We start from the raw sequence: 26,692 nt of genomic DNA on the forward strand, positions 1-26,692 counted from the left end.
CAGCTGGCTGGGCAATTAGCCCCAAATCTTGCCAAATCACAAGAAATAATAGTTTAAGGATTTATAATTAGAAATATACAAATGGGGGGGGGGGTGTGGGGTGTGGAATTTTGATCTTCAGTTCTTATAGTTTACTCAATATGTTGTAATAAAAATTTCAGGATTCTTTCCTTCCACATGCAATTTCGAGACTTCTAAAGCTCATTTAAACATGAGCTTATCCTTCCTTATTGCAACCACGCAACAATCGAGAGTTCAGGCATACATGTGACATGCTGAAGCTTTCTTTAAAATTGTCTGGATCACATGGAGAAAGTGCCTCTAATTCGGACACATCCCATGGTGCATCCCAAGCAGAGAGCACCCTCCAAAGCAGCAGCTGCAGCAGCCTGCACTACGCATCCAGGGGAAGCGCGCTCTGCAGGAGGAAGAAATCTGAAAGTGACACCAGAAAGTCTTTTGAGACGTGGCCAGAAGGCCAGCACTGATGCACATCCACAGCTGTTTTTCCACGGCACCCATGGGCACGCTGTGCTGACGTGGGCACACAGCTGCTCCCAGGACCAGCGCTGCTCCACCACCCACCCTGCCAGCTCTCACCCACAGGGATCACACAGTTTTGTTTCAACCAGTTCTGCATTGCACAGCGATGGCTGGAAAACCTTTCTGCAGCCTCTCTGCATTCGCTCTGCCTAGGAAGACATTCAATTCTCAATTTTGTACCTATTAGTCTCATAATTCAACTCCGTATGCATGGCTTGTGTATTATTGCTAACGCAGACAGACTGTGTTCTGGATGTTCCTCCACACCAACACAGAACAGGGCACAGCCAGACCTGTAACACGTACTGCTGAAACCCAAACTAAAAAAACAACAACACTGTTCTGTTGGGTAGTTTTAAGGATCAGAATAAATCACTGTGCTCAATTCATTTACTCAATGAGCAGGTTTCCCAGCACAGCACTGTTAGGTTGTCCTCCCGCCGCTTTGTTTAAACACACAAGTATTAATGTGTCGGTCATGATCTGCAGTGCACAAAGCGTTTCTGTATTTTTGGGTTCCAGTCTATAAACAGTCTTCAGGACTCCTCATCAGACAACAGACATAAATAGCCTAGCTGGTTGTTAAACACACACGTACCCTGATGAAAAAAGCATCTGAAAAACAACATATACTGCCTTTGCTGTGCAATTGTGCTGGTTTTTTTTTCATTATTGCAATAAGCAACGAGTCAGAAATCCGATACAAAATTGACACTGAGGAAACAACAGCATGATAAATACTGATAGCATTTGATAAAAGAAGTTTGACCAGGGAAGAACTGAACATGGTTATGACGAGCGCTCTCCATCCTGCCCAGCTCCCTTCCCTCCCAAACCCTGACACACATTTGCAGCTCTAGGTCTCTCAAACAGGAGTGAAAGACTGTCTTGTGAAAGTCACAGCCTGCCACTATGTGATGCTCAAAGTAGCTTCTGAAGCTTGTGGAAGGCTTTTAATCAGAACTTTCAAAATTGCTTTTTTAAATCACACATATTGTTCAAATCCTTTAGTAATTCCAAATGGTCAGATGGACTTTCAAATACTATTGTTTCATATCAAGTGCAACTCTTGGCTTGAACTTCAGCCTTGAAAAGATAAAAAACAAAACAAAACAAAACAAAAAAAACGGTAGGACTTCATTCTTCACTGCTGGAACTATCAAGGAGACAATCCCCATGCACACAAAACTTACCACTTCAGCTCCGTATCACTTAACCCTCTCCTCTCCTCTGCTTTACCTTCTGCATTTTACAGCTGCCCAACCACCCCTTCCAGACGAGCAGCAGCTCAGTTAGCTTTCCACCACCCTTTACCCGTTCTCAATTCTCTGTTCACTGTTCCCTACCCGGGCATCACAGCCACCTCTGTCCCAGGGCCATCTCACTGCCACAGCCGACATCGATGACTGCCCTGGGGCAGCCTCCTTACTGCAGCTCCAGGCTCGCAACTTTTTAAAAACAAAACCAACACTTCTTTCTACCCCCCAAAACTGCCTGAAGAAAGGAGTTCATTGAAACACTAATCCATTCCTGAATTTATTTTAGGTTCAGATGATTCCCCACAGACTAGTAAGACTCCTTAGGAAGTGTGTTTCTGCACAGAAACAGGTACATTACAGACGTTCAAACTATATAAGACTTCTACTTGTCCACTCCTCATTAAAACAAACAAAACAAAAAAAAAATGATGTTCAGTTCTTTAGTTAGTTTTGCTCTTTATGAAAGTAGCAGTTTTACCACACAGGAGCAGTACTGACAGTCAAAATAAAAATATTATCTGATACCCATTTAAGTTACCACAGAAGTGATTGCATACAGATACAAAAATATTTTTCTACCTGTGAAATACAGCACTCAGAAGGTACCAATGTTTCTTGCCAGCCAACAAAAAAGGGAGGCTGCCTCCAAAATTTGTCAGAAAAGCAGGATAAAGGTCAAATTGAAAACTGAAGATCTTTAATAAGATTTGGGTACACCTCCTTTCACTTCATGTTTATTGAAGGAAAAGTAATATTGCTCACCTCCTGAACAATTTCTTATGCCCAACACACACAAACTGTTCAGAAAGAAAAGCAGAATTCCTCACCAGCCCTCTAGAGACCCTACGATAACCACTATGGTATGCTATGCAGGACTTCTTACAGCTATGCTTCTAAAATAAAAAAAAATAAAAAATAAAAAAATAAAAAAACAAGCAATTTAGAGTCTTTAGAAATATTTTACTTTAGATAAAATATTTTGAAAAACTCTGATCAAGAAGAAGCAGCATCTCAGGTATGTTTTCTATTTACCAATCAGCCATCAGAATACGCTGCATCAACATCTTCAAAATTACACAACAGGTACAAGACAAAATTCTGTATTCTGAACTTGTGTAGTCTAAAATACATATTAACAGAGCATCTCTTATATTTTCACTGAATTGCTTTCTGAAAACAAGGTGAAATGCAAAGTTTACAAGCACAACCCTGCAATACCTTTAAGAATTAACCTTGAGGCCTTTAAGTATTGAGAGGTCTTCTGTTTAATTAGCAAGTACTGAAAACGCTCAAAATCCCTGCAGCCGAGGTGTCCATTTGCTCTGTAAGACACCACACAAACAGCCACCGCAAGCTGCGATGTGCGCCTTGAGCAGTGTCAATCAGCCATTAAATAGCAAGCTACGAGTCACCGTTGGACAGCACAACTTCAAGAACAGCTAACTTGCTACTGCCAGATCTACCAGAAGCGGCAATCAGCAGCATATACTTATATTTATATATACATATATACATATACTTGCAGGAAAAATTGAGAATCCATAAGGTTAAAAAGCGGGCAAGCAACAACAACAACAAACTCCACGCATACATATGCTTGGCTGGATAGAAACGCTTTTAGCAGAGAAGAGAAGGTGTTTGTTTCAGAGCACCAGCGAGACAAGCTACTCTGGTTTCTTGAATGCTGTTTTTGTTGCAGGACGGTAAGGGATCAGTGAACATGTGATAACAAATGACGTGACTCCAGGATGTCAAAGTGCCTCACGGCAAAGTGGCTTTACACTTCCTCTTCACATGATCAGGTCAGCATTCAGGCTGACATAAAAGCTTAGTTTACAAGTTTACTCTTAGCCATGGGTTCATGCTTGAGCCCGACTGTTCTGTCTTCCTTTGGGATCATCTAAGGAAGCTATCCTGCCTTTTCCAGCAAAACTATCCCACAAGAGACCGGATGGGAATTTTTCTCTCAGCTGTCTCACAGACCACAGCTATGCTTCCCTACTTAGCCCCTTTTATTTTATAATTTCTACCAAACTCATTCACATCCTCGTCCCTTGTTTTCATCTTTCTAGGGCTCCCTCGAGCAGCCCTGCAGAGGGTACAAAAGGAAGGCAGAACAACTCCTTCTGAGGACATGGTGGACTGAGCTGAGCAATACTTTGCTTAGCTTGGCAGATATTCCCAGCATTATGAAAACTGCTTTCGCACACAAATATTCAGTTTGCAAAAGCATCCCTCCCCCACCAGCCTCCAAAAAAAGTCTGTAGCAAGCACTCAGCACACAACTCTGCAACATCTGAGTAATTGCAAAATACTTACGATCCTCTGATATTCTCTTATATGAAAGCACTCAAGAAGCTATTTAGCATTTGACTATAATAACCTGCAGGGCTTCTGTGGATAAAGATTCTTCCCCCCAGTGCCTATTACAGATGCTTATGAAAAAGCAATCTTAAACAGGGTCAAGTTCTTTAATTATGTTTCTACTTTGCATGTCAGATGCAAGGCTAATGAGCAGAGAATTAATTTGATGGGAAAAAAAAATAGACCATCCCAACCTAATTGAAAAGAATTGTAAATTCCTTTAAATATCACTAATTGAAAGGCTGAGGTGTTGTACACTTGCTATCAGATTATTCCCTTTTTGCACGAACAAGTTCCATTCATAAAGTCCAAAAAACAAGAAAGTTTAGTTCAGCCATGTGCTTCTGCTAAATCTATATATTTACATTCACAGTTCATCCTATGGATCAGATAACACAGTATTAGCAAGAACAAGGTTCCACTTACTGCTACCTTGTTCAGCCTTCCATTCCACAATTCCCAGCAGCAGATAAGCTGCGTGTAGGTAACTGGGCACAACCCAACGTGCGCTGTGCTGCAGATGGATCTGGCAGAGCACACTTCTTCCCAAACAATGAGAAGAACTGGACAAAACCCAGTTCTGCAGCGCATGTTCTGGTGGGCTACTTTAGGGACACAGCAGCAACATGCTGCTCCTTACTACCTAAGGTATTTGATTTGTCCCTTTATATCAAAAATAGCTAAAACTTACCCAATAAACTGTGTTTCTGAAGAAGAAAATACCCTGAGAGAGCACCTTCTGAAATGAACCGAGGAGAAGGGCTCAATTTCAGAAAAACTGCTGAAAACAGTATTTGATCTGAGTTCCCAGATTCTTGGGGATCCACCACTGCTTCTGAGGGCCCTGGGAAGACAACTGCAGAAAGAAAGCCCACTGGTCTGAATTCAAGTATGTTTGCACAAGTTCCCAATATCACCATAAATTTTTATAGGATTCACAAATCCTATTTGAAAACCATAGATTTAAAACACATCCTTCAGTAAACAAGAGTTTTACTGTTAAATACACTCTGGAAGTTTCTCAAGATTTTTTCTTCCCCTCAGTCTGTTCACTTTCTTTGGACACAGATTTCCTGCCACTAGGCTCGCTGAAACAAAAAATTCTTACAACAGAAAATATTTTGATACAATCCATACCGTTGTTAGTTGTGTGCAGTAACTACGGATTGCAATTTACTCACAGTGGAGAGTCCTCCTCCAGTACACTCAGTTCACAATGAAAAGATAAAGAAAATAAATCCTACATGAGAAGAGTTGAAAGATAGTGCAATGAAGAAATACGTTAACACTTACGGTCAAGTCCATTGATGTATCTCATTGTAATTTCACAGTGCCCCCAAACTGCACTGACTATGGGGTAAAGTTTTTTCCCTTTTAGTCCTCTGAAGGCCACTCCAAGATACTGTCCATCTACCATGAAGCTGAGCGTCCCTTCATCCATATCCAACACCACCAGTAAGGAGTCTGGGAGTACAAAAGACTCATCCGGTTCCAAAAAGACTGGATACGTGACCCCAGGCTGGTTTTTACAATTGTGATAGAGTTTGTTGCGTCCCAAATCCCAGCCCCACGATTCGCTATTGCTACCAACCAATGACGTGTACCCCACCGAGTGCAGCGGAGCTTCGGCTGTGGAGACGCCCACCACAGCGTGAGTTCCCCGTTGCCTCGTGGGCCAGTGGATTTGCCAGACGTGGAGGCCTCTCGTGTAGCCGACTTTGCCCCGGATGCAATCTGTGCTTTGGGCAACTGGGTGTCTGTGAAAAGTCAGTTTATCGTCTTCCTTTACAAATATATTTAAAGAGCGATCTTCATTGTTCCAAGCATGTTTATATTGGACCTCCAGCTTGGCAGGGGGCATGTCCAACAACATGTCCAGCCGGGCGGGCTTGCAAAAATCTGGGCCTCTCAGCTCTCGTTTAACAGGTCTATAAGGGGGCTCCCTCACATCCACAGACTTTATGCTCCCTGAGATTTTCTGGCCCATTGCTTGGCTGCAGATTTACAAAGGAGAAAGAAAAGTTGACTTTGGCCCAACGTTACCTCATGAAAGCACTTTTACACTGAGCCAGTGACCTGACAAGCTGACTGGATTTACTTCTCCTGTTTGGAGCTTTTTAGCAGCAATGTTTTCAGAGAAAAAATGTTCCTGAAAAAAAGCAGAAAGTTTCCAGTTAGTTTAAGAAAGCCAATAGAAAACCCACGACATATTTTTAAAGAACAACTTCTTGTAACCCTGGTAGTTATTTTAAACACAAAAGCTCACGAGTCACCACTTTTTGTTCAGTATCCTACAACGCTAAGCAGACTGCCAGCAGCGTACTCCGAGCCCACCAGTGCACAGAGCACAGACAGTCATTTCCTCCAATTCATAATCGGATACAGACATTCCCCACCTTCTGCCCTTCCACCCATTTTGTCTGGCCAGGTTTGCAGCAGTCTTGAAAAAGGCATACAGTATTCCGCAGCAACAGCAATAAACTTTACGTTCAGCTGTAGCTTCACTTTCACTTACGCCTTTTGTTTCACACTCTCAGAAATTGTCTCCTTCCATTTCCAGCAGTTCTCTTCCCCAGACCCTTGCAACACAGGGCTTCAGCATCTGCGCTGCCATCACAAGAAATGCAGCCAACAGCAAACGGCAAAAACAGCAAAATTTAAAATGTTTATTTTAGTGTATGCTGTCCTTAAGTAATTTAAAATATATATTTCTTTTTAATAATGGAGATTAAAAAAGAGGAGAAATGAGAGAATAGGAGGCATGGAAGGACAAATGAAGAAGGGCAATTTCAGTTCTCTGGCAGACATTTCTAATGGGCAACTGCTGCCAGAGCAGAGATTCCTCGTACTACTGGAGAGCAAGCTAATCTACATTTTCTATATTGCAGTGTTAGGCTGATAAGAAGGACTGGAAGACAGTAAGACACATTAAAGGGAACAGACAATTTTGAAATGTAGTATTTCTGTGCTTCCACAAACAACATGGTAATTCAGCTGGAAGTTGTCAAAAGCACCCAGAAAAGATGTTTCTGAAGCTGTGTACGACTCTTTGCAGCCAGGCGAAGTGCCAAGTCCTGGCATGACCACCTATGGCTGAGGAGCCCCCCTGTTGCTTTTTACTGACGGAGCGATGAAGTGTTTTAAGAAGCAGCAAAAAAATCACCAAACTTGCAAAAGCCTGAACAATCTCAGTGACAGCTGCTTCTCATAAAGCACCAAAACCAGGCAGGGGCATGAATGTCTTGCAAAAAAAACGTCCTGCAAGACTGTACTTGGTAAGCCACAGGTCCACAGTTTTGTTTGTTTTCTTTTAAGAAATTTTACCCCAGATGCACTGTCTCACTGTGAAGATCATTTCTGAAAGAATACAAGCAAGAAACATGTACTGACAGTGGAAGGAAAAAAAATACATGCCTATGAAAAGAACACCTGTAAAATTTACCATCCATTCTGCCATGTTTTAGAATTGAACAAAGCCTTTAAATTATTTACAATGGCCAATACTAAAGAAAGTGTTTTCTGCGTATATTAAAAACAGAAGTTATCTTACTGAAAAATTCCAAGGTACACTCTTCCAGGTTGATGAATATCTATAAGCTTCTCATACATGGCTGGCATACAAATAACAGTCTTTCAATGTAACTTGTAAAAACAGTAAAAATGTCTGTAAAATTGGGTTAACTTGTAGGCATATATCAAGTTTTCTTAAGAACTAAGCTGTGGTGCTGAGAAAAGCATGCTAAAATACAGCCTTTTCCCCCCAGCCCACTAAAACTGGACACAGAAGACGTGAAGCTGGTGTTATACCCATGCTCATTCGCTCATCTGAAAGACACAGGAACTTAGCGAAGCGTGCAAGTGTCTCTGACAGAGAGGAATCTTACCTCTATCACTTTGAAAAGGGGTATAGGGCAAGTGGGAAGAGTAAGTGAATCAGTGACTGTGTTATGTGAAAGTTTCCTTTCCAAAACAAAGTAAAAATTTATTTTTAAACCCATGTAACAGTTAAGGTACCATATAAAGATGTCACTTGTAGCTGTTGGAAAGTCAGTCCCACACACGTGTATTTGTACAAGTGCATAAAGCAAAAAGCTTCATTGCACCTAATATTAATCAAAAAACTATTTCAATAATTTAAAATCAAAATTAAACATAAGCACCCAAACCCCTCATATCTTGCTTGCAGGAGGATTCAGGATGTCTCCCAGGAGCTTCTTCTCACTGAAACAGGGCCACAACTTGAAAATTACCCCACCTGAAATTAGCTTGAAAGACCCCTCCCTTCTTTCCAAACCAAGTAAAAAGAATCTGAAAGTCCAAACAGTAACTACATTTAACTTGACATTTGCCATTGTGCTACTGCAGAAGCACTCATAGGTCGTTTCACGGGGTATGATGGCAAATGTGGCCCACTGAAGCAAGGTCAATACTTTATTCCACACTAATTATTCAGGGGGCAATGAAATACTGACACTAATAAACACACAGGGAAGTGACAGGGGGTAAATACCATTAGATAATCAGATTTTCCTAGGAGGACAATGATCAGTAATTGGGTAGCTCCTTGTAAAAAGGATGTTTGATTATTTGAGCTTGAAGGAAGAATATGAAGGCAAAAATGTCAGATGTTCAAAGGGAACCCCAGTGATTCCTGTATGAGACTGAGCTCTACGTGCCTTTGAAAATATCATCTTTAGAGCATGAGACAATCGCCACATTCCTGTTAGCGTGCTGAGGGGAGATAGCCGGGGAAGTCCTGAGTGCATCCTCATGTTTCACTTCCTGATCACATAAGAAACTGATCTTGGCACTGAGATTTACCTGGCAAACTACCAAGAGATTAATAAACTCCAAAGGAAGTGACTTGGCAAGCCACAGACAAACACTGCTCCTAATATGCCCCAAGCTGTAACAGAAATAGGTTGCTAATAAGTAGATCAGTAATTCAGAAGAGTAAAATGCACCTTGATACAAGCACAATTGTGTCTTTTCTCTTTTTTTGGTTTGAAACTGTATCTTACAATGTAAGTTCAGAGAGATGAATGCCTGTGTTTGTATACAGACATTACCAAACAATTTAATTACATACTGCAACATTTTGCCCAATAGCTTTGTATGGACATAGGATTGAACAATAATGTAATATCTTACCGTTTCTGATGCATTAAAGATAAGACAGCTTCTTAGTGCTCAAAAGCTGCCTTTCATCAAAAACTTTCTCCCGCTCACTGTAACATATGACACTCTTTTCCATTCTAGTTGTGCATGCCTAGTAGCTGCTCTCAGCTTCTGCCAGGCGGCCAACTACAACCACAGCTGTATCCTTCAGCTATCGCAGGGCTTGAGCAAGAACATGCAAAAATAAAGCCAACACTTAATCTTTTCTACTACTACAGCAATACAGGTGTAACCCCATTCTAGCTGTTCCCTAACAGCTCTGGTCACTGGTGTTTAGTGGGAGCTGATGTGAAAACTTCTTTATATGAGGTGGCAGTGAGGGCTTGCAACGCATGCCTTCTGCTCACAACCCATGCACCATTAACCTGAGCTCCGCAGGGAGCGACTCATGCAGACAGTCCTCTTGGCAGCTCACAACGGTCCCTTTGGTTGCTTGCAGGACCATCCTGTCTCAAAGCCAAGACCGTCTAATCTCTTTCCTTGTCTGCATCCTGTCCGTTTAACACCAAACAGATGGCAGAGACCAGCTCTGAAGCAAGAATGGTAGCAGAAGCATCACCTTGTCCTTCATCCCTGTCAGAAGCTGCTGTCAGAGGAGTGAAGCCTTCTGGGGTCCAGCCCTGGGAGGACGCCTGGCTGCTCTCTCCAGCAACAAACATCCCCTCCCTACTTCCCTTCCACACCTCCAACGCAGAAGCCCTGGAAATGCCCTACTCACCGCTACTGTCAGCATCTCCCCACAGAGATATGCAATTATTGCTCACCAGAGCTTGAAAGCCAAGCACAAAGCTCAAAAGGGGAAGAGGATTTACTAACAATTCTTCTGGCAAAGGTAGCACAAAATTGGCTTTTTCTCTGCAGGACTGAAGGCTAAACAACACAGGATTAGTATAAATTGTGGGTCAATCAGTAGGATGGAAGATTATTCCTTTCAGATTAAGTTCTACTCAACACACTTACAGAAATACTTGGTCATAAAGCCTTCTCGCCATCCCCTGAACTGACAAAAACTTGCTGAAGCACAGCACCATCATTCAACTCCCACAACTCATACTACCTTACTTAGAGAAACTTACGTCCTTGCCTGCATCTTCTCGCAGTTAAAAATCAGTATCAGGAACAACATATACAGACTTATAAGTATTCTAAAAGTAGAAGAACATGAATTTTCATTGCATAGTTTTGTTTTGAATGCAAATTAAATGTCAATTCCAATTTTGAAAACACTGCTTTCCCAGAGCTTCACTCCTCTAGCATTTTTAAACCATCACAGCACTTAGGAAATAGGAAAATATTTCAGTTTGGCATAATATACACAACCTCTTAGCATATCTGTTTAGAGACTAAATTTCATCAGTCATCCACGTGACAAAAGATATTGTGGAAAAAAAGTATTATTTTCATGGAAACAGGAAACAAACCGCACTAGTACAGTCCTGTAGCAACTGGGAAGCCCTGGCTGAGAAGACTACTAATTTGTGTGACCTAAATGATTTCTGTCTCACAGTTTCACATTCATGCCACGCTTTGTCAGGATATGATGATTAGATTAAGCGTACTGTACAAGAACAAGCCAACTCCAAACAGGAAAAGTGCATCAACGTCGCTTAGCTGTGTTCTCATGCAGACTGCCAAAATATTTAGGGAAATTATTCACAATAAAAACACAAATTATACTTACCAGAGAAAGGCTTGCTGGGATATCACTTCACTGTAATTAAATACAGTGCATTTTTAGCAATTCAGTATGTTGGCATCAGTAGAACATAACTGCTGATAAAAGAAACATGCTTTCTGCAAAGTCAGCTTTCAGCATCCATGGTTATATCTCCCTGTGGATTACTAGGAACCAGACACGCAGAAAACTTGAAAAACACAGATGAGAAATGATACCAGAGAAACAATTCAAACCTACAGGAAGAACATGCTAAGGCTTATGCTAATTCTAATAAAGTGACACCAAAAAGTGAAAAGAAGCTAGGTGATTCCCTACAAATGATACTGTAATCATCTATCCAAAAAAGCCATGAAGGTGACCCCTCTGTCTATGAGCATTTCAAACAGATAGTTCTGACGCTTTATGCTATCGACTCTGGTCATGTTTTTTTTCTCCCCTCATGCACCCAGGCCTTGCTGCCACCTTCCTGGTTGGCATGGGCTTTGCTACCAGCAAGGACTCCTGAACAGCAAGTAGGAGTTGCCACAGAAGCCTCTTCTCAGTGGGCAGGAAAATTGTTCATTCTCCAGATGCCTGAACAGAACAGACACCCTAAATGTTCAAGCACTCTGAATCTAACCCTAGTCCTGCCCTCTCTTCAGGAGGGATAGGAAGAAGAGAAATGCTTGCGCTGGACAAGTCAGTGAAAAGCATTTCACACGTTTATGAACAAGGACTTTCAACTCCACACAGAAAACGTAAAGGCACAAGGCCCAGTGTCTAGGGCCTATGTTCGCAGTGCACAAACAGCCGTGAAATCATGACAACACTGTTCTGAGGGCGACAATGAGTTAAGCACATTCCTGGCACCCTAAAAAGATTGGCCAGCTTGGTTTCAACTATAAGTCTTGGTATCCAACATTGTTGATTTATTGTGTATCTTGAACAATGTTGGCTTTCTCTGTCAAATGGAATACACAGCAAGAATGCAATCAGCCAGAAATGCTTGGATACCCTATACAATCCTGTGCTATGGATAAAACTTTATGCTGCATGCGCACTTATCAAACAACATTTCACATATCAAACATTTCACATGTGGGATGAACACTGCAGCAGTAAATCATAACTTCAATTCCTAAAAGGAATGCAAATCATGGAAATCCCAAGGACATTCATCCATAAAGGGTGACTTGTTTTGTAATGTTACAAAAATGTAATTGTTTCAAAACTCAAGATAAGCTTGTTGTTAAAATAGACTGTGCATTTAGCTGCTTGGAATTAGAATAATCTGAAATACCACACCATCTGTACCGCCAGAGTTAGAAGCAGTTTAGTAAGATCATGAAGAATTCAGAAAGAATCTTGAGTAGCTCTGAATACAGTGGAATGTATATTTTTAAATACTTCCATCTACTGTACTTTGGAACTGAGCTGTTTTGAAGTTATGGTTTGTTTTTAAGCCTTCCATATCTCTGCAGGTTTCTGGAACATGCCTCTCTGGTACTGAAAGCTGGTCTCAGACACAAAGATTAATTTTCCAAAGAAACATTAAAGATGACAAAAACAGTTCTATTCTGTAAATGTTTTTTGCATAATGACTTCTAAGAATACAGCAATGTAATTTGAAAAACAAATATAGTAACACGATTCATTTTTTTATTATTATTTTTGCTATGCAAGTCCTACTTAGAACAGCAACATTCCACTAGAAAATTAGTGAAAGAAAACATGCTTTTGTTTCAGGGTATTTAACAGGAATACACGTGATTCCATAATTACCATAAACTCACTCATATTCAAGCTGCCACTTTTCCACCACCTCTACCCATTCGTTCTTCCCCTTTTGTCTTGCAGCCACCTGCATTCTAATGCCCCTTTGAGATGGATTGGCCTCAGAAAACTAAAGTGGGCAAAATCTACTATTTCATATTGCCGGGTTATTTTCAGGTGTTGGAGCCCTCTGATCTGGCATATCAGACAGTCATGTAAACACTTGCTCTGGCATAGCAAAAGGGAGAGGAAAAAAAAATCTGAAATGCAGAACCATTTATTTAAGCAGCAGCCCAAAACGGTGGAGTGAATTTCCACAGTAACTTCAAGCTGCCCCAAGGGGCACAGCTGAACTTTACGTCTAAATTCAAGTCATGAGCTTTCAGTTTCCTCACTTTTCTGACAAGAAATCATGCATCTTTCATCCTGCAGCTACCCTTCCATTATGGTAAATACCTTCCTCTCCCTCCTGAATGGCTGAAGTAGTCATTTTGAATGTTCAAGTGTCAGGCTTATATTAAAAAGCAAATTAACACATGAATAAGGCTTAACACCAAATTGAGAATTATGTTTTCTGCTCCATTTTGCATTATACGGGATCATTTGCCACTTTACATTTCTACTCAGCCATGCTTCACCAAGTAAATAAGTAATACCAATAAGTGTCAGAACACGAGAGATTTAAAGCCCAAAGAATAATTAAGTTTTAATATCTCAATTTCTTTCCAGTCATTGCTACTTTTAACCATCCTAACACATTTTTGGCAATTTATTTTACGTGTTAGCTCTACAGCTTTGTATAGGATCAAAACCCTTATGAGCTCTGGTTTCAAAACTGAAAAAAAATATGACCATGGATGTGGCCGAATACATTCCAACTCCCTGCATTTCTGTTGCTGTAAGGTACAGTAGAATCAGCTGGCCTTCAAAATGGAAGAAAAGTTAGAAAGTCAGAGATGAGAAGAAGGCCACTGGAAAGCATCATTCCAGTTGTGTAGCTGGCTACAAATCATAGGGGGTGAGCCAAAACCGGTCCCCAAGCAGACTGAGGGGACGACCAAGGATGGCAGAATGTGACAATCAGCCAAACGAGAGCTCCCCTAGCTCAATACAGCTTTTCACCAGAACTTTATTGCAATCGCAGGAAGCACACTAACATGCTCCAGTGAAAATCCAGCCCCTTAGCTCAAGGGCCAGTCACTGTGTGTGTCAGTGTTTTCCGAGCCTGGTGAGTCTTTGTAAACTGGGATGAAGCTGAGGCCTACAGCTGGTTTTTGAGGGGCAGCACCGTGATAAAAGATGGGACTAAGGAAGAACACCCACTAACAGCAGCTCTTCTTTTTTAATCTCAAAGCTGCTGCAGACTTAGCACTCTAAAAGAGACTTCTCCAGCCTCACAATGCCTATATATATGTTTTATAGTTACTGGGCAAGCCAAGCTCTTAGTCTCTGTACCACTTATTAAAAGAAATTCACTGATGGCTTAAAAGTTGCAATGCTCCTGGAACAACCAGACTACTTTTGTCTGCTTGTTTTGTTTTGAAGCCTTTTGCTGCTTAATCCTCGTAGGAATTGCAGCAGCAGCGCACGAACAATACCTGTCAGATGCTCTCACTGTTGGTGGGCCAGAGGCGAACACGTCTGACACTCCAGCTGAAGCGGCCCATAGGAGGCAGCTCCTGATCTGACCTGGATGGCTTTAATGCTTCCAACAGAGCTGCCAAACTCCAGCAACAAAAACATATTGTGCCTCTGGCCAAGCACAACAGCCGAGAGCCACGGATATTCCCCCCCGCAGCGAGCTGCCCGACGTGGCGGTGCCGGACAGGCTGTGGTGAGTGAGGCCTTAGGAAGCCACAGCCACAGCCAGGCCCGGACTGCGGCCGGAGGGCAGCAGCCATTGTGCTCGCACAGACACGGAGGGGATGAGCGCACAGAACAAGTTTGATCCCAAACAAAAGCGTATTCTTTTGTTTAATAGGAAAATAGGCTTACACAATCGCACCATCTGCATCCCTCCTAACCCTTCCCCCTTAACTCTTTCAGCCAGCAGTTACCCTCGGCCAGACTTGACAGAACAGTAGCGGGCTCAAAGATGACTGTGTTCCTACTGAAGAGGCAGCTGGGGAGAGGACATTGATCTTGGAAGCAACCACATGGAAGATCTGGTTGGACTGCAAGCCCACATCTTATAAGGAACACAGAAGAAAATGAGCTTACTAAAAAGCCCTAATTGCAGGCAAAGCATCCTACAGACCTGAAGTCTAGTCTGCCACAAGACCTGAAGGGAGCAGGAAGCAACGCTTCATTAGTCCTGCAGTCTCTAGACTTCTTTTAAAGAACAGAAGTGAAGTAAACAGACTTTACACATCTTAAGAAAGCACCATCAGAAGTTCAGAACATGAACTGATTTATGCTGATTTGGTATTTCCCAGGTGAGGTTACAAATGAAGTTACACGAAGCTTTTGAGCTCTAACAAAGAGACAAAACAACTTCCTAGTACGTAAACAAGTATTTTCTCAAACAAACACACAAAAAATCCCAACACATTTCTTTAAGCTACAGCAGTGAACTTCATCTGTTTTAAACACGCCTCTGCTAAAGCCCATCTGTCAGTAAAGAACAATTGCACAGACAAATGGAAATGAAGAAGAAAGGAATAACAGAAACAAACTGCCTGAGCTCCAAGCAACAAAATTGATTTTCCTTATACACATAAACGCTTCCTTATTTTACAGGGTAATATTTTGTTTGTATTTGCTATTAATTAAGGAAATAGGGCATTTAGTAATGCAGGGGAAGCTGGGAAAGGACACAGGGATTTAAAGAGTTAAAGATGCAGTGCCAGTGATGTCCCCAAGACAAGAATCTGGCTCCTCCTGAAGACACATGGGATACCTGTGTGTGGAGCCAGAACACGTCTTGCAGTTGTAGAGGCTAATAGGGTGTTATTTTCTTTATGGATCTTTCATTTCACTAGAGCCAGATGAAGAAGAAACGCTGTCTTTTCAAACAAGTAATGCTTTTCAGAGGAGAAAACATCCACGTTACTCAGCCTGTTTCCAGTGATAAAATCAGAGAGGGCCTCCAACTAGGAATAGACATGGTGAAAGAAGTTGTCACTTTGAGTAGCATTTACACTGCTTTATTACTGACCTAACAGTACACATCCTAAAAGAATGTCATGCTACAATTGCCAACAATTCCAGATATTTCTAACCACAGGGAAGTACTTAAAAAAAAAAAAAAAAGAGAGACTTCTTAATAAAGGTACGGATGGAAATAAATCAGCTTTGTGCATACCTTCAGGAGTCCCAACACAGAAACTGGTCCATAAGTTCAAATGCAAGGCCTGCGTTTCTCAAAATAACTTCACACCTAAGTTCCTGCTGCATAGTAGCCTTCTGCAGAGAATTTTCTTTTGAGCACCATTTTACTGTTGATTATATTTCACCCTTGAATGTATTGGGGGAAAAGGAAGGAAAGGAAAAAAAATGCAAATTATTTGGAAAAAGGCTCTACCAGAATCCAATTTCTGACAGGAATAAAAAGGTATCAGTCCTCAGTGTCTAGATATACTGTCAATGAAGTAAAATAATCAGCATCATAGTCCAAAAGTCTTGCCAAAGCTATACAAAAATGAGGATGCCCCAATAACTTTGCATGAAAACACACATTTGAAATGATTGTAGAGAATCTTCAAACCATCATCTAAATTTGGCAGACAGCAGTTCTCCAATAACTCAGGCAGGCCTCTGTTTTGCCCTGGAGAGAATACGTTCAGTCTAAATTTGGATCAGCAGCACTATATACAAGGAGAAAGCACAGTAAACACAAGCTGAACTCTAGCAAAAGGTGCAATATATAAAAAACAAAACAAAACACCCCACACCACACTTTCAGTTTTTAATTCTGGAAAAATCAGTGAAACCCTAGATTGCAATACGATATACAGACACCTTGATTTCAAGTATAACAAATAATAACAGCGACATTTAGGAATATCTTTAAAAATATGAGACTACCTACAGAAAAACAAAACAAAACAAACAAACAAAAAACCTATAGAACCATAATGCACTCAATACGGCCTACATTCCCAAACAAATACTGAGAAATTTATTCTTTCAACTTTATCAGAGCTGGACTTGGTTTATTTTACCATGTTCAAGAACAGCACAGATAGGAGGGAACTGAGTTTGTTACTATGACTGTTATTCCAGAATCATTTGACATCCAGCCCAGGTATTCATGCCAGCAAAACTAAAATTTGCTTTTACCGAGCAAACTGTGATTTACTACTCCTACAGACTTGGAAGTCACTTAAAAACCGCCCAGCTGCTGAATGTAAAGCTGTGTCGGGTACTGTACAAACAGTACAAATTGCTTCACAGTAAAGGAAAGCTAGCCCTTGGCCAACGTGTTAAGAAAAAAGGGTATCTTTTTAGGTACTAGAAATCTGAGGAGTTTAGGTTTCAAGCACTCTTTCAAAGGACAAATTGTCATATACCTTGCCCTAAAACATCGTGCAGGCACTGAAACTGCTGCTAGAATCACTGGATCAAAAGTGGTTGGGAATTTTTGTATTTATCATTACCTCTCAAACTGTTACAGTTCACAACAAAGATGAAGATTTACCCAGTATGAAAGTTAAATGCAGTGTTAAAATCCAGAAGTTTACAAATACTTCCAATTACCTAAGGAATTTTTCTCGTGAACAGGTATCTTCCCCTATGCCGAGGGACAGAATGAAAAATGGGTACTTTCAATTCCACTGCATATCATCTTCATCACAGATTTATGGCAGAGGACCCTTCCATTACAATCCTTGTCTTTCCACAGTCCCCCTCTCCTTTCTATCCTTCTCCTGAGGGCTCTGGGAAGTCACACATGGCTTGCTTACTCACGCAGCCTTCCTGATGGACTTTATTCTGCTCTTGTATTAGGACTCAACTAGTCACAAAAAGCTGAATTATCCCCAAAATAATTACAACTAAACAAGAGAGTTTATAAAAACTAACCAGCTTTCACTAGCCACTGAGACACAAGATTCTACACCAAACTCATCCCAGCGGTGTAACAGAGGGAAAGACCTTCTCTGTGTGTTACTGTTTTTACTGTCGGGAATTTTTCTTCTTAAGAACTACAGCTTTGCCCCCCGTGCCCACATCTCTGTATGAGCCTTCTTGACCTCCCTTCACACACTTCATCATCTCAGTCAATCACCAGACGATGCTGCTTCTATTTTTCTCCACTGGCACTGGCCCAATTCAGTTCCTGAAAGAGCATTTGTTTCCAAATGATAAAGCCAGCTGTAAATACTAACCTGACCCACAGGTGGGATTCACCTGACAAAATTTAGAATCTCTGATGTGGATGAGCTCATCATTGGGATAAAATCAAGGCCTGTACAGGTCCATTTCCGAATGAACAAAAAAGTGAATCTTCTCCAAAATTAGAAGGGAAAGAAGAGGAATTCATCTCATACAGCTCCAGAACCAACACACCAACTCACTTAATGTTCTCCTCATAATCAACATAGAGAAAGGGGAAGACAATGGTGCGTATGAAGACCACCAGACGTCTTTCCTATTTTTTAGTGTCATTTTAAGACATTTACCTCCAACTCCACAGCACAGGTTTTTACGGCTAGTGCAGCCCACCTGGCACGACTGTAAAGAGAGATCACAGAACCACACTCACCCACCAACCTTTCATTAGGTATCAGATACCTGACCTGGTTCGATGTAAATATATAGACTCACCAGTAACTAGCAATACTTTATGTCAAGGCTTTTGGTTAGCACAATATAATACAGAGGAGTAGAAAGGCTACAATAGTGTCAGTATGTTCTCTGAAATTCTTTTCAGAAAAATATTTTATAAACACAGATCCCAATTTCCAAAGCTACTATTTGGGTTTAATGGCAACCTATGTAAGAAATCACAACATCTAATACTGCAAAAATACTTGCATTTATTCAGAAAACTGTTCAAAATAATCTGTGGCCCCATATTAGTGGAACTGAGGGCATATTCCTGCCGAGAGGACAAGCCAGCACTAGATGGAAAGACCTATAATTAGGAAATCAACAGTTTGTTAGGCCAGCAGCTGAAAAGAGGAGAGATTAGCCACACTGAGCTCCACACTACCAATGCCCACAAGTCAGTCCTAGCTTGATGCTGCAATAGTTTCTAACAGGTAGGTTCCCTAGTACCTTCAGGGTCTGTAGGATACACAGAAATTGGTTCCATCTGAGGCTGCTTCTCTGTGCTCTGAGAAGTAGAGGATACTACAAACATACTCTGACATAGCCACCACCCTTACTAGAAAGGGAAAAGACATCCTCAGGAAAAGCAGAGAGAGGTGGAACCCTGTGCTACCATCTAACATCCCCAACCCAATTCCCTACCTGACGCTAAGAAAATAAAGACTGGGTAGGAAAGAGGACGCACCAGGTTACCTGGAAAGTACACTGGTGGTGCAACTATATATCTTAGGTATTGTCCCAAAATGGTTGCTGAGATTCCCTCATTTGGGAACCACTGCCCTGAAACAGGGGTCGGAAGAACAAAAGAGCAGGCAGGCAATGGGCTGGCAAGTGTAGGAGGAAAAATATCTGCTGAACTATGCCACAGCTGCAGCCAACACAGACAATCCAAGAGCAATGAGAACACACAGCTTCAAATGCTATAGCTGGAAGACAGCACAAAACGTTCTTGAACAAAGAAGCCCATGTCCAAATCTTCTCAGTCAATGCTTTGGCGAGGCTCTGCCACAGATACACTGACAAATCAGCTCAGGTACCAGAGGATGGCATTTGGAGCTAATCTTGCCCTGCAAAACACATCTCTGAAGCTGAGCAAAAGGCAAAGGAAAAAACCAGCACATTCTTTTCTGAGGAAGAATTAATAGTGATGTAAGCAGAGTGAACTTTCAATATTAATAAAATAGGGTAGTCAGTCTCCATTCAACTGCACTGTGCAGAAATCACTATGATTTATGACTTCTGCCTAGATCCAATTGCAGAGGAAAATAAGCCTGTGTGTGCCTCTCATACTAAGCATACGGTGTCTCATGTCTGTGCAAGCCACTGAAGCAACCAAGGCTGCGTGCTTTATACAGACAAAATATTAGAGGAATTAATTCCTAAGGCGGGGGGGAAATACTACATGGGAGAACTTCCAACCCCCACATTCTGCTCATTTAAGCTAAGCTGCTTAATCAGGTTAATTGAAGGAATTAAAAAAGCACCAAATTCACCAACTATTCTCTAGCCATTCCTGATCTTGTGTTACTCTTCCTGGGCGCAAGCTCCCCTGCTGGCACAGCACAATCTATCATCAGCCATTAGGCTGATTACTATCTATTAGTTTTGCTAAGTACAGACATGAAATTTAAACCTACTTTTGTTATTTATTTACAAGCTATTCATGTACTGTATATGAAGCAACTATATAATGCTTTGTGTTAACAAGAGAAGTGTAGCTGAATGTTAGAGTTATACATTAAAAATAACCAATGAAAGTAATAATTTCCTCACACACACAAAAAGAAATAATATTTGTTTGGGAGGATGAGCAGAACAGAAACTTACTATCTTTAAAAATACAGCTGCTTAGTATATGGTGAGGAACAGGTAGGAAGCCACAAGAACGACAATTATCAGTACCATAAATATAAAATTCAATTAAAATGTCATTCTAGAAAACACTGAGAACAGAGCTGAAAGTCTTACAAAACAATATTTTTTCTCCTCCTGCTATTAAGGCAGAGTGATTAAACTGAAAGATAATCCCCTTCATTTCAAAAGCTAATTATTACATACAATAAAAAATATCTTCTTGCACTATAAGAGACCTAAATGCAAGAACTGAATTCTACTAAGCTCATCAACCCACACATCTTTTCTGTCATACAGCAACTGCTTGAATTTTCCCTTACAATTGTATTTCTACAACAGACCATCAGGCTCAGCTTTGATTCTGGCATACCACATTTCTTACCACTTTGGTGTGGAATAATTGCTGGAGGTGACTTATTGAGACTAACGATATGTCCACATCTTAAGAGAAGGTTCAAGGCTGAGGAAACTTCCAGGGTGAGGTGCAGCAGATATGCAAGGAATGTGTTCCACGATAGTCCCCTTGGCAACATAACCTGCAACCTTAGGTGCTGGCAACACCAGGGGAGGTTGGTGTGTTGGGTTTCAGAGAAATAGCATGGAGGGTGGAGCGGAGTGAAGACCCTGTGGCCAGGCTCTGTGGTATCTCCACAGGGATGGGGAACCTGATGGTGCTATGGGACTGATAGGCTGCATGGCCAGCCCTGAGCCAAACTGATAAACAAAACATGACCTCTGGGTGAACTTTGCTCATTATAATCTCATTATGATGCCAAACAAACCTCCATCCCAAAGGCTACCCGCCTCCAAGATGCAACCAACCCTTGCTGAGCATTCACTCTGTATTTCTCTGAGCCTATACCTTTAAAGCAAAACCAAGAAAATTTTACACCAATCATAACGAAGATACGTATGACTACAGTCACTCAAGCTTCACCTAGAAGTAAGAAAATAGCATAAAAACGGCTCAAGAGAGAAAAAATGTTAGGGAAGATACCATTGCAGACAAGTCGGAAGGACACGGCTGACTTCTGGGATCAGCCAAACGGCTGAACCTCGCTTCCCCCACAGGGACGCCTCTTGGGTGAGATCCAAACCCTCAGTTATACTGAGCGCTTCCCCAGGAAACCTGTCTCTATAGAGTTGTTTCATCAGTTAACTTACATGTAGTTGGTTGCATTAGTCATATTCGTGGTATTTGCATGTGCTTTGCAGAAAGTGTATTTATCACCGACAACCCAAAAGAACCTGTACCCCTGTTGCTTTGACAAACTATACCAGTCATTAATCTACTAGACTAAAGGTGTATTGCTCTACTGTGCAGCCATGATCATGGTAATTCAATATATTGAATGCTTTACAGCTGAACTGGGCATCACTCAGAATCTAAGCCCAGGCACCCCAGACGCTCTAATATCTGAGGACAAGGGGGAACGCAAGGGGGTTTAGGTCCCGCCAAACTGCTTTATCCTTCAATGCAACATTTTGAAACAAAATAGAAAACAGCTGTGGAAGCAAAAATGACCACATACAAATATTCAGCTCAAAAAAGGAAAAAAGAACAAGCAGAGCATCCCTTGTGAGGGCCACTTATGTGGGAACTCTGTGATGAAAGTAATACTAGATGTCAGTCACGCCTTGGTCTAAGAATCTCCAGAGGAAGCATCCCTCCCGCATTTTTCATAATGGGTGTAAACAGAAGCCTGCTCTGCACAGTTTGGAAGCCTACACAGTAAGTACCCAAGTTGTCTATACTGCCATCAGTGCTCCCGGCAAACTGAGCTACTTGCTACACTCACTACTATGGTTCCTGCATTACTAATTCAGACATCTACATTTATATGCCAGACCTAGGCAGCATACTTCCCACACTTTCTAACACCCAACATTAATACCTATGTGTGTATATATACATATATACACACACACTTCTGCATTAATTCACTATCTTCATTTGCAGAAGCAGGAGTAGACAGACCTCCACGCACTGTAAGAGCACACTGTAGTATGCTACACCAACAGTCAATCAATCTCAGCAATCTCTAGCTGCAGGGAAAGAGAAATAGTCTCTCCTCATCTCCCGAATAATTACACATCAGTCTGCGCTCACTACTAAGTGACATTTCTTACCCACCTTGGGCACAGCTCCCCTGAGTTCCAAGCTATTTCACCACGAGAAAAAATAAAATCTAAAAATAAATGGAGCAAAGGGAATGGGTTGGCTTCTGTCTTCATTAGGACTTCCTGCTCCAGCCTCCTCAATTAGCAGAATGTAGATGGAGTACAGAAGTAAAAGCTAGATCAGTCAGTCTCACATCCCTGGAGTGTCAATACAGTTCAGCTTGAATTTCCCTTTGGTGTTTTCTTCCAGCAGTCGAACTGTGATGTCCTGGCATGTATGGATTTCTTCTTCTCTTGCACTTTCATTCAACTTTGCTAAAACGAGGTGAGTACGAGTGAGTAACTGTTAATTCTTGTTACAGAGTCTAAGGGTAGGGCAGAAGAGCCAACTATCAATGGTGTAGATGGCTCGCTGGGAAAAAAAAAAACAAACAAAACAAAGAAACAAAAAAAAAAAACACTGTAAAATCAAAGACCACTCTACCCCTAGACATGAATTCAAGGCAGCAATCTCAGGCACCTTCTCTCTTCCCAATGCTCCAGCAGGTAAGGGAAGGCATGCTGCCACACCACTGCTGAGCCTCACGGGATGGAGTTCGAGCATCACACAAGTATCCCGCAGCAACTGATAATTTCACGCGTGTGCCTTGCCCCTGAGATCTGTTTTCATTCCCCATTTCATTTTTAAATACTGATGAATAGTACGGCTTAGTACCTACTGAAGGTGAATTAATTGCCTTTTCTCTAGATGCGCATCCAAGAACTTGTGCTGTTGATGGTTCCTCTCCCTTCCCTCCTGCTATTGCCACACTTCACTCCAAAGCTGCTGAGAGACTGGTTGCACAGGCAGCTCCTCTCCCCTTCCTTCTCGCCACCCACACGCTTTGCTTCAAATACTATTAATATGAACGTTAAGAAACTTAGGAATAACCAGTATGTATTCCAGGTCTCATGCTCATGCTTGTTTAATATATCTTGTTATATTTAAGCCTCAAAGGATAAGATATGATACATGTTGTAACAAATCCTTCCTGAGCACATTCTCATATCTTCGGTAGATGATCACTGCGCTTACAACACTGAATCTTAGTCTACACAAGTCATCAATGAACTACACACGAGATTTTTTAGACTGCTGGAAACAGTTATGTCAGCACTGACCAAAGTACAAAGGAAATTCTTGTTTTGATATTTTGATCATTTTAAATAATCAGCAGCTTCAACGCATTATTTGCTTTTGAATAGGAAAGATGATAGAAAACACACCCTTTTTATCTTGCAACTTCAAAAACAAGGACTATATAAATATTTAGTGACTGATCAGTACACCCTGAATTAGAAGCGAGACTATCACAATTAATATTACCCAGATGTCAGCAGCGCCAGAAACCAATAATACTGAAAGCCAAGGAAATGGCAATAGCAAAGTCCAAGCCAAATGTCCTCATTACAACCCTTTTTCACAGACTTAAGACAGAAAAGTTTCAGGCTTTCTAGTGCACCTAGCTGCTGAGAAAGCTCAGCAGGTACCCTACGAAGGAAGTTTCAGAAGACAGAGCTAGAACAGTCCGGACCCTGATTACATCCCAGGACATGGACCTATCATAAAGGTGGTGAATCTCCCAAAATCCCTTTGGGGAGATCTTCCTTGGGAATTGTGAACATGGAAAGGGACTACCCAGCCTGACAGCACACAAGTGCATTCGAGACTTTGGTGATAAACAGGAAAGTTGGTGTTAGCTAGTTGGAACTAGCTTTTGGAAATGCACAAGAAAGCGAACAACTTCAGAACGTGCTGTATGGCTCTGAAAGAATTAGCTTGCAGTCAGCTCAAAGATGGATTTCATACACTGCCCCATTCTGTGCTGTACACCAGAGCCAACTTGTCACTTCAGCCGCTGACAAATCCTCAAAGATAAAGTTGCTAAGTCACCCTCGCTTTGTAGCGCGACAGTCATACCCCGTCATCTGCCACCAGTAGTGAGCAGGATTAGCCTATGGTGTCCGACCCAAAGATATGCAAAATAAGCAGAGAGAAGGAAATACAGCTGCACAAGATGTTGTTCAGCGCTAGTTTAAATTCAAGTGACTTCACTGTGAACAGATTTAGGTCAAAGCTGAGCACCCATGCTTAGGCTAGGCACCCTACCTCTTACTAAGGAAGAGAGTAGGTAGGGTGCACTGCGTTCACCTCTGAGGCAAAGATGACATCCCTTAAAAAAAAAAAAGGCACATACACCCATGTATATTACACATATATATAAATAGATATCTATGTACATATACACATATACACACACACAAATTTAAGTAGGACAAATTTAAATCTGTCACTTCTCCATCTGTGGTCCAAAAGCAGCCAAAGGAAGGAAAGAACTGACCTCTTCCCAACCCTGTCGAAGGGCAGGCCCAGTCTTTAGTAGGGCAGAGGTAGCTAAAGTATAGCCATTAGCTTTAAAGCAAATATTGCCAATCAAATTCCAACAGCAGTTCTTAGCCCGAAGTCACGTGCTCTGTTACACAGCACTGCCACATCAAATGCATTTCTTCTTGTCCTGTCTAATGTAGTTTTCCACGCTGCTGGGACATCCCTGTTTTCTTTAAACTTTGCTTTAAAATAAAGACTCTTAAGGGCAACGATATTTCCTTGATAGCTAATAGAAACTACTGATTATCTGTCAGCTTTCCATAAAAAAAAAAGAAAAACAATTTTATCACTGTGCAATCTAAAGGACTGTGGGCTATGAAGCAGTACAAATAGCTAAAGCAAAACAAAGGCATTTCCTGACATCATGCTGGACATCAGCTCAAAACAGAATTCAAAGAGCACCTACCATTCCAACTACATGTACGGTGGAGAGCGTGCAGGTCATGCACACAGCTGTCTGCTTTCAGCAGTAGCTTGAACAGTGTAATAGGAAAAGCTTTCTCAAAGTAAATGACAACAGTTGATTGTTAGTTATTACGAAACTCTGAATTCATGCAGAATGTAGGCGAGTGCACCCTAGTGTGTTTGCAGGACCTGGTCTACCAACTACATCAGCGAACCACAGGCAACTTTGCAAAGCAGATAAGCAAAACATCCCAAACAAACAACTCCCACAAAAACATAAGCTGAGTGAAGTAAAAAAGCTTAAAGGCATGAACAACTCTTCGAAGAAGTGCATGATACCTTAACATCTTATCCTACAGCATACTGTACATTAGCCAGAGTTCTCAGTAACCTAAACTGTATTTTGGAAAAGCCATCCCTGAAGGATGTGCGTGTTGCAGGGAGCAATGCACGTTCACCAGCATGTACACAATCCCATGAAAAATACATGTGGGCGAGGTAGCTATCTGGTCTGGCAAGTTTCAGTCCACAGCACGTTTATTTTCAAACAGTAAGTCCAACAACAGTAATTTCCAGAATTATCAGCAAATATTTAGCTACACAGAGCAACTTCACATTGAGTTTTGACTTAAAAAATTGTGGTTAGCTATTCAATGGGCAGCCTCAAACATTGCTTTCATCACAGAAAACGGATCTATACTGGCTTAATAAATACTTTAAGACCCCAGGACAACACGTGTGGCCTACATTTCCATTAGCCTCGAGTTGTGCACTGTATTACCACAGCCCAGTGAGAATAAATAAAATTAGCTGCGCCACTCTGAACAGAGCTCCTCCAGCACGGAGCCCTTCGCAGCTCGAGACACGAGGCCAGCCCTGCCCACCAGGAGGGCACGCACCGCTGCAGTACCAGCCAGCGCTCCTCTCCACCACCTTTGGCCTTCAGCCAGGCCTTACGAAGTCCAGCAACATTTACATCAAACCTCCATCCTGGTGAACCCGCTAAAATGAAAATCCATCTCGATTTCCTTTATGTGTATATTCTATTAAGAGTGCATTTATCCTCGCTGGCTAAGGGAAGAAATGGAAGTGAATAGCAACGTTGCCATACATTACCGTCATTCAAGCTGGGATGTACAGCGCCCGGAAGCACTCTGAAAGCCTCAAATTTGCACTGCAGCAATGTTGCCACAACGCAAAAAGATGCGAGTAAAGGATGTCAGTGAGCAGTAGTGAAAAGCCAAAATGCAACCTGACTTACAGACCTTTAGCCCAGTAAAGGCATCCCTCCAGCTTCTTTCCACTCTCTTCTTGGCCAGGAAGAATTATGAGGGTAGG

The 26,692-nt window shown here is 41.6% G+C and overlaps 1 protein-coding gene across 18 annotated transcripts in view; it reads right to left on the reverse strand.

Annotated features, from left to right (window-relative positions):
• SPSB4 (splA/ryanodine receptor domain and SOCS box containing 4) overlaps positions 1–26,692 on the reverse strand; it is a 143,367-nt gene that overhangs the window by 61,906 nt on the left and 54,769 nt on the right. For 13 of the 18 annotated variants that reach the window (XR_013955217.1, XR_013955218.1, XR_013955219.1 and 10 more), the window contains 2 exons: positions 5,460–6,315; positions 4,858–5,022 (listed from right to left, as the gene is read on the reverse strand). Coding sequence is in view for 14 of the 18 variants with exons in the window: in XM_080605220.1 (XP_080461346.1) it covers positions 4,858–5,022; positions 5,460–6,153 (859 nt within the window). In the remaining 4 variants the exon portion in view is untranslated. Of the gene's footprint in view, positions 1–4,857; positions 5,023–5,459; positions 6,316–6,681; positions 25,334–26,692 lie in introns of those variants that run through there. The other 5 variants (XM_080605216.1, XM_080605218.1, XM_080605224.1 and 2 more) reach the window with 4 other exon arrangements.

This window comes from Anser brachyrhynchus, assembly GCF_964034855.1.
Source record: "Anser brachyrhynchus genome assembly, chromosome: 9".
NCBI classification, from domain to species: domain Eukaryota; kingdom Metazoa; phylum Chordata; class Aves; order Anseriformes; family Anatidae; genus Anser; species Anser brachyrhynchus.